At 42.3% G+C, this 18,416-nt stretch overlaps 1 protein-coding gene across 1 annotated transcript in view; it reads left to right on the top strand.

The window, feature by feature from the left end:
- The window catches only part of ksr2 (kinase suppressor of ras 2), a 170,468-nt gene that overhangs the window by 82,263 nt on the left and 69,789 nt on the right, over positions 1–18,416 (top strand). Inside the window, exon 6 of the mRNA XM_050050637.1 lies at positions 7,163–7,335. Coding sequence (XP_049906594.1) covers positions 7,163–7,335 — 173 coding nt within the window. The remainder of the gene's footprint in view (positions 1–7,162; positions 7,336–18,416) is intronic.

Genomic DNA, 18,416 nt, shown 5'->3' with positions numbered 1-18,416 from the left:
ATGAAACCTGGATAAATCCCGAAGTATAAATCCCTGAAGGATAAGTCACACACACGACTTAAAATGCTATTTTAGTGGAGGCTTTACTGTCTTCACAATTTATTGTTTCTTATCTGTGAAGTACAAGTAAATACAAGCTCCGTTTCCACTGAGGGAAATGGTGTCAGTATACAGACAGACAGGAGGTCTGTGTCACTGCGACGCGTAGTTACAATTCTGGGGAGGTGCATGTTAGGTTACGGCGTAGGCTCCAAATCGACGTGGAGACTACACCGTAACCTACGCATCGATTCAACGCAGAACTATAAATTACGTGTTAGACGTTTTGTTTTGTCCGGAAATGTACAGTTTCTTCTTGTTAAATGTATAACACAGGGAAAAAAAAAAAAAAACTATGTTTTTAGATCTCAGTTCAGTTCAATTCAGTTTTGTTTATAAGGCCCAATATCACAAATCACAATTTGCCTCAGAGGGCTTACAGCATATGATATCCCTCTGTCCTTTGGACCCTCACAGCGGATAAGGAAAAACCTTTACAGGAAATAATGGTAGAAACCTCAGGAAGAGCAACTGAGGAGGGATCCCTCTTCCAGGACGGACAGACGTGCAATAGATGTCGTACAGAACAGATCAACATAATAAATGTAGGCCTACAGTAATCCAAATGACAAAATGATACATAAAGAGAAAGTGAGACAGAGAGAGATGCAGGAAAGACAGTAATGACGATAGCTACAATAACATTAATTTCAGTAATAATATAATCATTTTAGTATTAATTTATAGTATATTGGTTAGCCCTTTTGTGCAGAGTTTGCATGTTCTCCCTGTGTCAGCATGGGTTTTCTGCGGGTACTCCAGCTTCCTCCCACAGTCCAAAGACATGCAGGTTATTTGGTGACTCTAAATTGTCCGTAGGTGTGAATGTGAGCGTGAATGGTTGTCTGTCTCTATGTGTCAGCCCTGTGATAGTCTGGTGACCTGTCCAGGGTGAACCCTACCTCCTGTCCAATGTCAGCTGGGATAGGCTCCAGCCCCCACATGACCCCCAACAGGATACGCTGTTACAGATAATGAATGAATATTGGATGTTTTAAATACTAAGGTTTAAGTGAAAATGCCTGTGTTTGGGAATGACTGACCATATGACTGGATAAATGACACTTAGATCATACTGCAGTAGCTGTTGATGTTGGATTCTTATTTTTCCCACAAATTCAATGTAACACGGGGTGAGTTATTGATATTAAAATGATAATTTCCTGGGTGAGGTATTCCTTAACCTGGTTTGGAGCAGGTTAGCTGTGCAGCATAGGCCAACATGATGAAAAGAAAGCCACCTCCATGACACTGAGTTAAGCCCAAAGATAGCTGGATAATCCATTAATCCCACAGGTCCCTGGCTTTGCTACAGCTCATGTTTAGAACCTAAAAGACAATCAATAAATAATTAGGCAGCTGGATCAGTCTGCTCTGTAATTCTGTAGAGATATTTTGAAATCAAATGACATATTTTTTGTACCGTAACGAGCCCAAGCTGTTTCGGTTGTTACTTAGTTCACCTGGTTCACAGTTAACTCACCGCCACGTGTGGATCTATGTACTTACAGGTGACAGCTTAAATACATAGAAGTTTTGCAAGAACAAATTGTATGACAAGCTGACAAAGACAAATTGCACTACAAGCTCGATTATACAAAACTTCTTTCTGAAATGATAGGTAGCATGCAATGACGGAAGCATGCTGACAAACAGAAACAGGTGATTATAGGAAATTGTTGGTGACTATCAATTGGGTATGAGCTACTCATTTAAAAATATGTTTCTGAGTAATTAACAAGCGTCTGCCTAAAGTAGGAATGTAATCTCAGAGACAGCTGTTGGCTGGTATGTGGTAACACCTCATCTCAGCCTCATGGAGCCAATTCATTACATCACTCTAGTCACAGGGTTTAACTTTCAAATTCCCGTGAAAGGTCTCTGTGTTCCCCAGCTGGTTGAACAGGTTTCATATCTGTAGGCCGCATGAAAGTACCATGACACCTAATAATACCTACAAAAATGAATAGCTGGCGATCTAAAAACCTGGGCTTCTCTCTCTGAAGAATTGCCCAGTTAAGCTTAGGTGGGGAAGGTGGGCAGGTGGGGAACACATCTTTCATTTAAACCCAGCAGGAATATATTACAAGTGCTGAATATGACTCAAGCTGTCTTTGTATTTGGTGTTTTCAAATGAGTAAGATAACTGTGTGATTATTGTGAAATTCATGAAAACTATAACTATTACTAAGCAACTATTTAATAGATTCTCCTCTGTCAGTTTCAACAAATAGTAGATGGTTTGCCATGTTATTTTGTACATCCTAAGCCCCTCCCACCAGATGACCATGGGCATATGCATGAACTTCATACAGTAACTGAGTGTTTCCCATACATGAATTTATTTGTTGAGCTCTCTCTCTGTATATCAGGCCACAAATGAAACCATAATTTGTTGCTAACCACCCAACAGTCCCTCCGCCTCACTCTCCACCGCTGGGAACTGCTTTGATGCAAGGAAAGCTCCGCAAATAGAGTTGTGGTCAGTAGCTGTAATGATGCGAATGCTCTGTAACAGTAGGAGTCTTGGCTGTTTGGTCCCCCAAAGCTAGGGTTTGCACTGGCTGCATTTGTGTTGCTTTGGCCACCAATTGGGTGTTCGTCTCCGGAGCAGCTGCCCACTCTCCTCCTGGTGAGGCGATCTGTAGCGGCGGGGACGAGGCAGATGTTACTTCTCTCTCAGTGACAGCTTACAGGCTCCGAACCATAGTTGGGAACACGCTGCTTATTAACGTCAACTTTAGCTTGGCACATTATTAGCTGGTAACTAGCTACTAGCGGTCCAGACCACTCTGCAGAAGGAAGGATGGCAAGGTGTTCGGGTGCAGTTCAGAAAAAATGGCTTTATTGCAGTCTTCACCACAAAAAAAGAAACATGGCTTTCTCGTGAGGTTGAACAGTAGCCCTGAGCTTGGCTAGACATTCAATTCTATCACTATCATCAGGCTATGCTGCCTGCTGTCTTCACCATGACACCCCGAGAGAGCTGCTCCCCTCCCTACGGACAATGAAGTACACGTCACACCCTCACAGGTTACCCACAAGGCAATACCTTTAAAGGGGAAAAAGGGTGAGCCGGTAACGCAGAGGACACACTGTGATTCGAGGCTCTAGCTGACATAAGTTAAGTTAATGAGCCTTTAGGTATGGCTAAAGCAGCAAAGCTAAAGCAGAGGGCTCGGATTAGCAGAAGGCTAAACTATAAGCAACATTTTCTCTCCATCTCTGAAACGCTTCACTGATAGACATTGACATTGTCAGACTCTCTTTTAGACTATTTTTGATGAGTCCGTCTTGCTTTGTTGGGTTGCTTTGTGGTGTAGGCAGTTTTTGCCACCACTGAATCAGGTGTCCACCAAAAGGGCGTGTACGTGCATCTATATTTGCAGAACGGCCAGTAGGAACACCCTCTGTCTGAAATTATGTGTTATTGGCAAAAGTCTCTCGTCACAGGCTACATTTGTTACAGCCTGAAAACAGGGCCAAGAGGAGGTGCACACGCCTCATTTATCGAACGTATCATATGACTGGTGACTTTGCATTTAAAATTTATTACCTTTTCTTTTGTCTGTGTTGTCACAGTAATCTTCTGTTCCTGCTAGGGTTGGGATCCGGATCCGGTTCTTTTTTAGAACCGGTTCCATCACATTTGGAGTAACGGTTCCTGCAAACGGTTCCTAGATTGTAAAAAAAAAAAAACGTCACGTGCATTTCCATTAGAGTGCGGCACAGGCCACATATTTCTGTCCGAACCCGACTGAGCCCGACATTATTTAATTACTAAAGCACTGAGTTTGTGTCACACAGTGGTTACAGGCTTTAATAGGCCGCGCGTGCACCGTGGGTGCTCAGCGGAGAGGAGACCTCCGTGTTTGAGACGGGAGCGGTCTGCTTCCAGCGAGGGGAGAGGGAGAAATATAACAAAATAAGATAAAGTAGGAGAAACCTGTCTCCCTCTTTTATTTTATTTTCAGCGTTTAATCAAGGCGGAGGCGGGCGGCTGGAGGTCCGAGACTTCCAGCGAGGGGAGCGGTAGAAACAAACAGCCAATGTGTGTGTGTGTGTGTTCTGTTCAGGTGTTGTCACGTAAATAACAGTGCCCAAGCATGAATGCATATAAGTATTTTTTATTACATTGCTGTGGTTAATTTGAGGTAATAGTGTTACTGTAGAAATCAGAGAATCACTTTTTGTTGTTATATATTCTCAGGGAGATGATACAAGCTCTAAATCTGAAATACACACCACACACAAATGTGTATTTTCATCTAATTGTACTGTGCAACAGTTAGAATAAAGTTTTTGTATTTGTATGATTGCATTTGTGTTTATTATATACTTGTTTAAGTATAGCAAGTATAATGAATATAATGTAGGAATCGGTAAGAGGAATCGGTAAGAGGAATCGGTAAGGAGTCGGACTGTTCAGAAGGAATCGGTAAGGAATCGGAATTGTTAAAATCGTAACGAGTCCCAACCCTAGTTCCTGCATACTTTTCTCATCCTGTTAGCAGTTTGTTTCCTTTCTGGCCTGATGCCAGGAGCTTTGTTGTCATTTTATGAACACAATACCCAGTCTTATTTGCGGTAACATGACTTATTCCCGTAACTATGTTGTTACCGTAATTATCTTTACTGTGGTTTAGGGTGTTGTCACATGTAGAGTTTGTTTTCTGTTTCTGTTCTGTCACAAGTGTGATACCGTACTGGTTTTGTAGTTTTCTTGTTGAGGTCCAGAGTGCAAAGTTACAAGTTAACTAAACTTGTGCATACCGATTCAGAAGATATGTGTTTATTGGACAGTTTGGTAAAGTGGCTTAAGTCAGAGATTTGTGGAGTCAAAATAAATACCATAATCTTAAAATTTGTGCTCAGTGCATTCCTGGAGTTATTTTGAAATTATATTACTGTAATTGAATTTTGTGGTGGACCTTTCTCGCTTCCTCTCGCCCTGCTTTGTCCACCAGAGTGACTTTCATGCCCCTCCATGAGCTGCTGTGAACTTTAAGCATTAAGCTGTGGGGTTGTGTACAGTCTGTGTAGGTAGAGAGGATAATAGTTTCTGTTATGAGCATAGAGTTTTTTCATAAAAAGACCACTTACTCAAAATGCAACATGCCTTGCAGCTGCATTGCATTATGGTCTATGTCTATGTGACTATTGTGGGTGGAGAGATTGCTATTCCTCCTTCGTGATCCTGGCTGAAGTCTTTGCATCTTGATTTTGTCTGGAACTACGTGCATCTATATTTGCAGAATGGCCAGTAGGAACACCCTCTGTCTGAAATTATGTGTTATTGGCAAAAGTCTCTCGTCACAGGCTACATTTGTTAAAGCCTGAAAACAGGGCCAAGAGGAGGTCTTTGCATCTTGATTTTGTCTGGAACTAAAGAAAAGAAAAGGACAGATAATAGGTTGCTGAAATAGTAGAAATACTTTATATTGTTTTGGTGACAACTCTAGAAAATCACCAAAGCTAAAGAGGACTCATGAATGCCCCAGAAATACAGAGCCACATTTTCTGACTGTTGTCTGCATTTTAGCATCTTAGGACAAACTGTAAACAAGACAAAGAGCCTACAGCCATGAGGTTCTGTGAGCTTAGACATAGAGGTGCTTTGAGCTAAAAGCTAATCGTAACAAGTAGGGTTTGACCATATATTGATTATAGTTGATGTATCGCAGCTTTTTCCATGTGGGATTTCTAAAATGACTATATCGGGAACATCGAATACATTTTATTAAGCCACAAGACTTGCTTTGGCATTTTAATTCCCTCCCTCTCTCCCTCTCACTGACACAAAAACAAGACTCACAAATATGAAACGCCGCACACACTCCCCGCCCATCCAGACCACTTTGTCCTGGGTGATAGTGTGTAAGCAGGTGAGGTATTTTTGTGTGTTTCTGTATTTGCAAGGCTCCAGAAAGTGACCATTTATTCACATTTTGCAACCATGGAGCACCAGTGCGATTCGTAAATATCATTCATATTCATATGTCCCCGCTGGGGACCATGAACGTCCGCACCAAATGTCATTGAGTCCGATTGACTGACCGGCCAACCAACATTGCCACCAGCATGGCTACACAAAAACTCTCACACAAAATGATCAGCCTTCATGGACACTGCCACCACTTGAAGAACACTGACCATAGCACACGGACCCTGCCACCCCTCAGCCCATGCTTCATCCTCGTCCCCTCTGGCTGCAGATACAGACAACCACTCTGCAAGAAATCTCGCTTTCGAAGGAGTATTTGTGCCCTCAGCCATCACTGCTTTAAATAAACCTGGGGTCACTGTAATGGACTTGTGCTGTGTTATTGTGATGTTCTTGTTTGTTTATATCCTGTGTGTTACCTGTTCTGAGTGTTTGACTGTACAGACTGTGAAAGCAAATGTCCTCTATAGGGGACGATAAAGAATGAATCTGACACTTTTGTGCTTTATTACCAGACGTGACAATGCAGTGCAGCTCGTATTGTTTTCACCTTGTGAATCTATGTGTGTGTGTGTCATCATGGGAAAATGTGGTCATGGAGACACCTATTGTAGCGCGAACTACCACAGAAGGGGTTTTCAGTACTATGCCATATGTCTGTCTGTCTGTCTGTGGACAGATATTGTCACCACGATTGCATCATGTCTGTGTAAGATGCAGTCATGAAACTTAATAGCCGTGTAGTTGAGATCAAAGTAAAGGCCGAGTTCAAAGATGTGTGTGGTCTAACAAGGGACGTCAGAAGTATGGGGGTAGGAAGCATGTAAGGGGCCACTTTATGCCCCTGACCCACATTCGTTTTAAGTCGCATCGCTGTCACTTGGCTGAAGTAACACCATTGCAAGATGGTCTTAGTCTTAGCTTGAATTTCGCCCTTTAAAACAAATAAAGGAATAGATTGTGAAGTTGTGTTTTAGTTAGTTAAGAATCCATTTTCACATTGAACTACACAGCCACACATTACCACCACTTAAATTAGTTTTCCTCTGTCTTGATTAAATGTTTGTGTTCATCCCATATCTGTCAATCTAATTGTTTTTCTTGTTTTGTTTCCCTCAGAGCCAAGAAGAAGACCAAGCCCTTGAACCTTAAGATCCACAGCAGCGTGGGCAGCTGTGAGAATCTGCCCACGCAGCGCTCGCCCCTCCACACTGAACGATCTCTGCGATCCTTCTTCTTCCCCTCCTTCATCCCTTCAACACCTCCTGTCCATGCTGAAACACCCTCTGCAAGTAAGTGAAGTTTTCTTTCTTTCTCCTTCTTTCTTTTTTTTTAATCAGCTCGCACTTTAGCTTTTATGAAATGAGATTTTTTAATGCCTTTAATATATTTCTTTCATATTCTAATCCCCTTGGACATCTGCTTATTTAGTTCTCAGGCAATGTCTCATTTCTGGGATGTCATTCTACTCTCTATGAGATTAAGTCAAAAAGTCAAGAGCACTCTGGGGTTGAAAACTGAACTAGGGTTGATTTTTAACCCAAAATTAGTCTTTATTATCTCTGAAAAGACAAATCAGTCTGAATCTGTGGAATACATGTTTTTCTCACCCTTGTCCTCAAATCAACTTTGCATCAGTCATCTCGCCTTGTGTTTGACGTTCTATTGTCAATCCTGAACCTTCTTTTGAAGGAGAGTAATTATATGCACATCATGTAGATGCAAGGCTACAATAGCATAAACAAAGAAAAAGCAACGCCTGCACACTTACTCCATGCAACAAAAGTTTAATAGACATTTAGTTTCAGTCCTACTTGGAACTTCGTCCATGTTATACATAATGAAGACCAACAGGTTGACAAGCTTTATAATGGCAGGTGTGGTTAACAATTCAAACTACTCAAACAACTGATAATAATCAATTCAATAAAAGATGGATTGGCTGTCTGCCGTGACATCTGCAGTGAGATGGGTGCTGTGCCAGACCAGTGTGGTGTAGAGGGCTGAGCCAGAAGGCAAAGCTTTTGATTCATTGGTCCATCTATGCCCAAGCCCTCACCTGTGGTTATGAGCTATGGGTAATGATCTTAAAAATGAGATCATGGATACAAGTGGCAGAAAGAAGAGTGGCTGGGCTCAGCCTTAGAGATAGGGTGAGGAGCTCAGGCATCCGGAGGGAGCTCAGAGTAGAGCTGCTGCTCCTTTGTGTTGAAAGTGGTCAGTGAGGCGATCTGATCAGGATGCCTCCTGGGCACCTCCCATTGGAGGTGTTTTGGGCACGTCGCACTGGTAGGAGGCCCTGGGGCAGACCCAGAACACACTGGAGGGATTACATATCTCGTCTGGCTTGGGAACACCTTGGAATCCCCCAGGAGGAGCTGGAAAGCGTTGCTGGGGAGAGGGACTTCTGGAGTACCTTCCTCAGCCTGAGCCTGTGACCCAGCTTTGGATAAGTGGTTACAAATGGATGGATGGATGGAATTCAATAAAAAAGAACACCTTGAGGAAAAAAAACAGTAATACAAGATGTATACTTCAAAGCATCAAACTTACATCTTAATGTATCTTGATTTATGAAAACAGTGTATCAAATTCATTATCCCGTTTATCGCTCTACATCACCTGTGTTCGAAAATCTATCGTTTCAAGTTATAGGCAAAAAAAGAGAAAGAAATGCTGAATACATGTACAGAAATTTGATTTAAACACCCTTCTAAACAAGTCTAATGAAATCTGATTAGGAGAAAGAAGACACACTTGATGTATTGTATTTTTCATTTTTACAAATAGCAGAAAATATCTATACAAATATATATATATATACACACACACAGAAGAGCCATCATGGTACAACCACCATTATTTATATTTGGAGAAAACTTATACTCTTGATAACGATCTCTAGGTGAAAGAGTCCGGAGAGTGAGAATATGAAAACCTTTTCCTTGGAGTAAGAGGGTGATTAAATCACCTTCTCTTCTCTGAGGTCTAACATGCTTGAACCAGTGTATCTGAGCGAGGCCATTGGTTGATTAGCCTCTCTGAAAAGCACTGCCACCAGGTTACACTGATCCTGGGTATAGATGCAGCTCCTGTGCTCTGCTGTCCTGGTTTATGGTGCTCTATGTGTGTTTCCTACATATGCTAAACCACATTTGGGTATTTGATAAAACAGATTACATTACAAGATATAGTGCCTCAGAGTATAGTGCTCTAGAGTGCATAAACCACGTGGATAATTCCCTAGTGAAGGATGAAGGAACATCGTGTTTTTAGCACAGATGAGAACAGATTTTGGCAGCATTTCTTTCAAGGAACATTTGTACACTACTTTAGATTGATCATCGAATTCATTTTTAAAGGGATTGTTCAGATATTGTGAAGTAGGGTACTTAATGATGATGATGTACTTAATCATAGTCAGTGTATTACATACAGTAGATGCCGGCCGGTATGCCCCCTTTTTGGAGAAGCAGGCAGGATTAACAGCTTAAATAGGAGGAGGGTGTGTTTGTAGATGACACATGGGGAGTGACGTATGACGTGTGTGTGTGAATCAGTGCAGCTCGAGTTGACTGCCTGAACTAGCTCGCAGGCGTCGCTCCATTAATGGTCAAAGTTTTCACATTGAAATTTAAGGTGTGTTGATGGATTCACATAGTCACCTCATGTATTGAGTAACATTACAAGTAAGCGTTCTACCTTAAAAGTTCCAGTGAATTCAGTTATTTTTTTCTCAGACTCCAGCTGCTGTGAGAGGCAGCAAAACATCCTTTCATTTTATAGTTAGAGTTTATTAATATATGTAAAACTCTCCACAGTATGAACAGTGGTTACACAAGCCTCAAAACCAGCCACAACTCAGCCCTGAGCAGAGTGACCGTCCTCTATTGACCAATCAACAGACTGCAGGGTTCACAGCTCCACCTTTTAGTACCAGATCTGTGTGCTAGGTACCCCAACAGAGGGGGGACCAAAAATGGGAACGATATGGAACGGTTCTTACCATCCACAACCTCTTACAGTGGAAACAGAAAAAAGTACCAAACTTAACAGTACCGAACTGAAGTGAAATGTACCGTACTGCTTGGTTGAAACGGGGCGTAACTGATCTAAAACTACTGTTATGGTTAATGGAGTCTGGTGGTTTTAATGAGAGCATAGATAGGAAAGTGAAGCCATTAACTGCTTCCCCATCAGAGAAAGCAGCGAAAATATTCTCAATACACTTAAAGGGTTATAGACTTTTTTTAGGTAGGACTTTTTTTAATGGGCTAAAATACATTGTGCTGGACAGCAGGACCGAAAAGGAGGCGTGCTGACTGCCATCTACTGTAGGTAATATACTGACTATGGTTGAGTACCTCATACAACCCCACTTCAAAAGATCCAAACTATCCTTTACATTGTGGATCAACAACTCAAAATGTGCCAGTGTTGTCATATATTCTTTTCAAAATCTTTACCTAGTGCTCAGTATTTTACACAGCACCTAGGACCATTATTTGTTGGAGGTTTTTTGTTTTCAATCAGGCACATTTCCTGTGTTACAGTGATAAACCTTCTGCCTCGACCACTCACACCCATAATCATTCTTACCGCCATAATTCTTTTTCTTAAGAATATACTTAAGTACAGCTCTGTTGGAAAATGCAACAAATGAACAATCAGGTCGTGCCATAATGACCGGAGGTGGTGTGTTGCTGCACATTGGCAGCCTTATTGGCTGATGCATTATGGGCATACTGCGGAAGCCATTAGACTGAGGAGGAGATGGGGAGTAATGGAGGTCATGTCAAGGAAAGGAGTGATAAATGGTCATCACTTAGTGTTGTGAATAGTTGTAGACCTTAACTAACAGGTATGTGCGGCACAGCGGTGCATATTTGTTGGTGGAGGCATGACATGGAATAATCACACACCATATGCATGAGAGCACAGACAAATAAAGATTTACTTGAATAACAAAATACAGGAGATGACAAGTACCATTTTATTGGTATAATCTCAATTGCTGATGTACATGTGTGTTAAGAACAGCAGTACAACCATTATATTGGGATACACTACAATGCACTTGTTTGAAAAAAGGGAGTTCAGGCCTACATTTTGAAGTAATGGACAGGCTAATCCTTTTCACTATCTCGGTTTCTTGCAAAATATAGCATCATTTTCTTTGTGACACTCTGTTAAAGTATGTGCATGTTCGACAGCAATCCTGCCCGCCCACAAAACCTCAATGAAACCTTCAATGAATTAACAGCCATCATGTGTAACTTATGTTTTATCAAGATATTTATTTCAGTGCACTGATTCAGCATCCCACTTGTATGTAAGGAAGCTATGTAATTTCCATATGATGTTACAGTAATGTCACTGACCATCAATCTGTCGTTTTTTGAGGGGAAAGACGTCCCAGTTTCTTTGGCAGCCTTGTGCTGCATTCATGTGCTGTGGGAAGAATCTCAAAAATGAGTTCCCGATCGTATTTCACATCTCACTGTATCTGTTTCCTTTGCTCTTCGTCATCAAAGTATTGTTTGCTCTGTGCAAAAAAAAACAAAAACACGCCTTTACTACAACTTAGAGCTCATGAACACGCTGAAATCAGAATAACAATCATCCGAGGGGCACATGAATGCACCATTGACTTTAGCTAGCAAAGGTATCAAATTGATTCGGATTAAATCCGTCCTAGAGCTTTGATTCTCTGCCCGAGCCTGGCCCGACCTAGCCCGCGGGCCCAAGCCGGGTCGGGCCGGGAGCCCCCCTCCCTCTGACGGGCCCAGGCCGGGCCCAGATACGATGTTTTTTTTTTGTTTTGTTTTTAAAGCTATGATTTGATAATGTTATAGGCTATGTATTGTAGCGACCCTGCAGTAAATGTTCTGTTATAATGTCAATGTTCTGTGAGTTAATGGCATGTTTGGGATTGAATGAGGTGCGGGGTGCGAGTGTGACGGGGATGAGGAGGGCTGTGTGAGTGCGCGTGCTGGTGTGTGTATGAGCGAGCTGGAGGAGAGAGCAGGAGTGCACAGATGGAGTTACAGCTTAGTTGTTGTTTGTTGGTTGTTTTGGCGTGGTTACGGCCAACAGGAACCTGTACTGTTCAGTAATAAACGGTGGTTTAATTGCCGAATAACTGCGTCATCCTTTCCACACGTCCAGTGTTGCAACATTGTGCGTGCACAGCCCTTCACCACCTGGATCCTAAAATAAACACCTGTTTTATTACATAATCATGCTTCCGTGTTGCGCCATTCATTAAGATCCTATATTTCTGTCATTCAAATAACAAGAATTGTGGTTTAATAATCTTAATTATAACAGCCAACTTATTGAAAAATGTCGGGTTTAAATCGGGCTCGGGCCCATAATTACAAAATGTCGGGTTTAAATCGGGCTCGGGCCCATAATTACAGTTAATTTGGACGGGACGGTCCCGGACATAACGTGCACGGGCTCGGGCCGGGTCAGGCTGGATTTTTTGGGCCCGATCTAAGCTCTAATCTGTCCTCATTCAGTGGCTGTAGCAGGCAGCATGAGCAGTACCCTGCGGTAACAGCGAGAGGGCAATTGGGAAAAGTCGGGGATTCATGAGAACTCAGACATTCGACAGGCTGACCCAGTACATACCAGATACTAAAGTGACTCATTCAAAAAGATTTGTTTGTTTATTTCTGCCCATCCCTAACGTTTTGCATGTGACAGAGTCAGTTTTCTCTCTTGTCCAAACAAAACAAGCTTATGCCATAGAAACACTACTGCCAATGTCATTGTTGTTATTGAGACAGAGAGGTTCCTTTCCAAATTTAACCAAAGGTGTAGTCTCTCTTTTGGCTGTCAATTAAATGTCAAAGTATTGACAAGTTGTGTACAAGGTGAAATTATTCACGGAAGAACATGTTTGAAAAAAGGGAGTTCAGGCCTACATTTTGAAGTAATGGACGGGCTAATTCTTATCACTATCTCGGTTTCTTTGAGTTAGTACAAGTAAATGCAATCACACCTGTCAAGTTTTGATACTTTTTTGCAAAATATTGCGTCATTTTCTCTGTGACACTCTGTTAAAGTATGTGCATGTTCGACAGCAATCCTGCCCGCCCACAAAACTGACTGACACCTTGTCAGTCTAGACAAAGTTACAAATTAAAACAGACGAATTAAAGTGACATATAACTTAAACCCAGAGGTGGAAAGTAACTAATTACATTTACTCACGTTACTGTAATTGAGTAGTTTTTTGGTGTAATTTGTAATTTTTTCAGTAGTTTTTAAAATCGGTAATTTTACTTTTACTTAAGTAAATTTTGACTGAAGTATTGTACTTTGCTACATTTGAAATCACATCCGTTACTAAGTAAAAAATAAATAAATAAATAAAAAGTTCTCGGCTAAATGGAAACCAAAAGGGCGAATCTCGGAAATCTCGTGTGGAATTGACCCAGAACAAGCGGCCGGTGCCAGCGAGTTACAGGAGAGCGAGATGGAGGAGGGTGGGAGTGCTTCAGCACAAGCACAAGCAGACGCAGCAGTTGAAATGAACGAAGAAACGAACTAAACGAAAGAAATCCCCGTGTGCACAGTGCCGTTCATAATTGTCGGTCAGAAAAATGCGGCCTGAGCCGCGCTCTTGTGCTCACCTGTGTCTGTGTGTGTGTGCTCACCTGTGCCTGTGTGTGTGTGTGTGCGTGCGCACGTGTCTGTGTGTGTGTGCGCATCGGGGCCCAACTCCGCCGTGCACGATACAGAGAGCAGAGGAGGACTGTAAACACGCAACCATAGAGACAGAAATGACACGCCCTCATATAAACAATATAAGTCATCACGTTATAAAGTGAAATGTTTCACCGTATAACACGATAAATAGTATATTGGTATGTTACTATATTGAGCGTCTGTCGCACAAAATAATATAACTTTAGTTTATGAAGAGATAAGACGGAGCCCTCTCCTCTCCTCTTATGACGGAGCCCTCTCCTCTCCTCTTATATGCTTTACTCACAAGTGTGTGAATTGACCTGGATATGACCTGGCGTCTGTAGCTAAAGTGACTCATTCAAAAAGATTTATTTGCTTATTTCTGCCCATCCCTAACAATTTGTATGTGACAGAGTCAGTTTTCTCACTTGTCCGAACAAAACAAGCTTGACCAAACAAAACAAATATAACAAAGGCGTAGTTTCTCTTTTGGCTGTCAGCTAAATGTCACAGTATTGTGACAGGTTACAAAGTTGTGTACAAGGTTAAATTATTCTTGGAAGAACATGTTGTTGATGTTACCTGTACCTGATCTGATGGTAGATAAGCTCAGTTCAGAGCTGCAGCAACAGCATACACTGACAGATGCCAGTATAACTAAGTGGAACAAAATAGACCTAATTGGCACCGTGATGAGAAAGACCTGTCCACGTTGTTAAGTTTTTTATTTCTATGTTGTTTCAGGGCCGCAACAATTCATCACTTTATTAATTAGTTGTTAGCTACACTGAACAAAAATATGAACGCAACACTTTTGTTTTTGCTACAGTTTTTCTTAGGTTAAAATAGATTTATGCACTCAATAAATCTGGTGTGACCAACATTTGCCCCATGCAGTGCAACACAGTTTCTTCACATAGACTTAAACAGGTTGTTGATAGTGGCCTGTGTATTGTTGACCCACTCCTCTTCAATGGCTGTGTGAAGTTGCTAAATACTGGCCGGAATTGGAACACGTTGTCGTACACGCCAATCCAGAGCATACCAAGCATGCTCAGTGGGTGACTTGTCCGGTCAGTGTGCAGGCCTTCTCCCAAGTGCCAGATACCATCGAAGGTGAGCAGTTGCCCACTCAATTTGGTTACGACAATGACCTGCTGTCGGGTCAAGACCCTGGTAAGGACAACCAGCATGCATATGAGATTTCTTGAGATGGTTTCCAAATGGAATTATTTTGTTTTGCAAACCAATTATTGCATCAGCTGTTCAGGTAGCTGGTCTCAGATGATCCTGCAGGTGAAGGCACTGGATGTGGAGGTCCTGGGCTGGTGCATCCACCCATCCATTTTCATCCACTTATCCAGGACTGGTCGTGGGGGCAGCAGGCCAAGCAAAGCACCATAGACGTCCCTCTCCTCAATGCTTTCCAGCTCCAGTTCCCAGGCCAGATAAGATATGTAATCCCTCCAGCATGTTTTGGGTCTGCCCCGGGGTTTCCCATCAGAATTGCCAGCTCCGCAACACTAGGGATCAGCATGTCCGGGGCCCCAGTGCACCAGCCCCGATTCCTGTCCCGGCTTGTGGTGAGCCCACAGGGCGATGGGCCCCATGGCTCAAGGCCTGCCCATCACATGCTCGATGGCGACCCCCAACCCCGCAGGTCTGGCTCCCTGGTGTCCCCATACTGGGCGAGATGCTCTAAATCCGAATATTCCGTTTCATCCCTGTCTTCTTGAATTGCTCTTAGTCTGGTCCCTCCCTTGGGACCACTTTGCCTTGGGAGACCCTACCAGGTCTCACACATCTACACACGTCTACACATCTCTCGGAGTAGGAGGGCTGGTGCAGTCACACGTAATCTGTGGCTGTTAGGCCAGTTGGATGTACTGCCAAATTCAGTAGAGAGGTGAACTTTTGGTTCACAGGCAACAGCTCTGGTAGACAGTCCTGCAGTAAGCATGCCACTGGCACGCTCTCTCAAAACTAAAGACACACTGTGGCATCATGTTGTGTGATCAAACTGCACATTTTAGAGTGGCTCTTTATTGTGAGCATCCCAATGAACACCTGTGTAGTAATCATGCTGTTTAATCAGCATCTTGATGCTACACCTGTCAGGTGGATGGATTATTTTGGAAAGAGAAAAATGCTCACTAACACAACAAATTTGCAACTAAATTCTGAGAGAAATATTTCTATTGAGTGCATAAAAAGTGAAAGATCTTTGACTTAAAGGGATAGTGCACCCAAAAATGAAAATTCAGCCATTATCTACTCACCCATATGCCGAGGGAGGCTCAGGTGAAGTTTTAGAGTCCTCACACACGGAGATCCAAGGGGAGAGGGGGTAGCAACACAACTCCACTTAATGGAGGCTTACGGCACCCCAGATTCAAACGTCCAAAAACACATAATTGAAACCACAAAATATCTCCATACTGCTCGTCCGTAGTGATCCAAGTGTCCTGAAGCCCCAACATAAGAAGTTGTTTGGAAAAACGTCATTTGAACTCTGTTTTTAGCCTCATTGTAGCCTGTAGCTCTGACTGCTTCTCTGTGCACTGTGCCCACTTGTGCGCGCTTGCGTGAGACCGTGAGACATGGGCACCGCTTTCATGTCTGTTCATGTGCTTTCGCTGGTCTCATGTGCAAGCGCACACACGTGAGCACGGTGAGACTAAATGAGGCTAAAAACAGAGTTCAAATGACATTTTTCAAAACAACTTTTTATGGTGGGGCTTCAGGACACTTGGATCACTACGGACGAGCAGTATGGAGATATTTTGTGGTTTCAATTATGTGTTTTTTGGACGTTTGAATCTGGGGCGCCATATACCTCCATTAGGTGGAGTTGTGCTGCTACCCCCTCTCCCCTTGGATCTCCGCAAGTGTTGTGAGGACTCTAAAACTTCACCTGAGCCTCCCTCGGCATATGGGTGAGTAGATAATGGCTGAATTTTCATTTTTGGGTGCACTATCCCTTTCAACCTGTGAAAAATGGGAGCAAATTAAAAGTGTTGCATTTAAGGTTTTGTTCCATGTAGATAAAAATAGAAATAAAAAGTCAGGTACTTAAATACTAAATAGATAAAACATGATATTTGATCACAAAGCTGTCAATAATAATCACAGGCCTGCAATAATTCACAATGAAGCCATCTCCCATGTCTCCACCTGTACGTCTGTGGGAGTGCATACTGACAACCCACTGAGCTGGAGTGTCCAAGTTAACAGCGTCTGCTCCAGGCTACAGCAGAGATAGTGCTTCTTACGTAGACACAGAGTTTTTAGGAGTTGGAGGAAGTACACATTGCTTTTTTTATCCTGCTGTACTAGAAAGCATTATTAGACACGGTGGGTATCACAGCTTGGTTTGGAAACCTGCCTGTATACCTGAAATCCAAGATAAGCCGTCCGCAGTGGACGGTTCTGAAGGTTGAAGAAATCCTGCCGCTTCATGCGCTCCCTCTGGCTTTCTGGGAGGAGTTTCTGGGCACACTTGCTCAGATATATCACCTGTGACTGAGCAACTCCCTCTGGCATGTTTTTCACATATCCCAAATACAGGTTAGACTGCTAAAACTTTGTGCTGATGTCAGTTACAGTTGTAAACACCCACGGCAACATGCGAAACTGTTCAAGTATCGGCTTAACTGCATGTTTTTAGATTTATGTGTACTGTAATTGATTTGTCACTGTCTGTCAAACATTGTTGTGTCTTTTAACAGCAGCAGCACTGAGCCAAAGATAAATTACCCCTGTCTTTCCTGTGTAATTTACCTTTTCTTTAAAAGATGATGTAATTTCTGTCTTCACTGCCATTGCATCAACATTTAACCTAAAGTATTTGTTTTTTTATAGGTACACTGCACCCTCCCTTTCTACCCTTCATTCCTTCCTTGTATTTATGTTGTAATTATTTAGCACTATATGTAATTTATTTTGTTGTTATGCACACGTTATCTAATGCTGTATATTTCAGCTAATAACAAAACCCACAAGTTTGAAAGATTGCTGTCTCGGTGCAGCCCCACTACACGTGACCAATTTGCATGAACTCTTGCCTGCCCCAACCCGCCAGCTGCTTGTGGCTGCAGCTCGATCGGCTGTCTTGATGTGAGCATCGTGTGAATTTTTCAAATTGTCATGCCCCCTCTTCGCACTGCCAACTTAGTCTGCATCGCAGGAATCCCAGCATGCTTTCAGCAGCAAATCAGTTGCTTCCAGCACACAATGAATGGTAGCAAATTTCTGGTTACATATTTTAGAGCTGTTGTAATTAATCTTAAATTCTCCAATCTGTTGACAAAATTATTGCCTGTAGTGTCTTTGTGGTAGGAATTAGTGATCGCTGCTAGATTGCATGTGTCAGAAATGTGCAAGTGAAGAAGACAAAATCTTATATGGTTACAAGGAGAAATGTCCCAGCAAGCAATAGTCATGATTTAAACGTATTGGCTATATTTAGCTCCGATTTAGTCTAGCTCAGGGGTCTGCAACCTTTGCCATTAAAAGAGCCATTTTTGACCAAAAATAATTTGAAAAAATCTGTGTGGAGCCGCAAAACATGTTTGAGCCTTATAATCAAGGAAAATAGCCTATTAAGTCTAAATTAGCGTATACTTATGGTCTAAATAAGCATTTGTTAATACGTTTTACCACAAGGTGGACA

Source organism: Epinephelus moara, chromosome 8, assembly GCF_006386435.1.
Source record: "Epinephelus moara isolate mb chromosome 8, YSFRI_EMoa_1.0, whole genome shotgun sequence".
NCBI classification, from domain to species: Eukaryota; Metazoa; Chordata; class Actinopteri; order Perciformes; family Serranidae; genus Epinephelus; species Epinephelus moara.
This window is presented reverse-complemented; position numbering and strand designations above follow the sequence as displayed.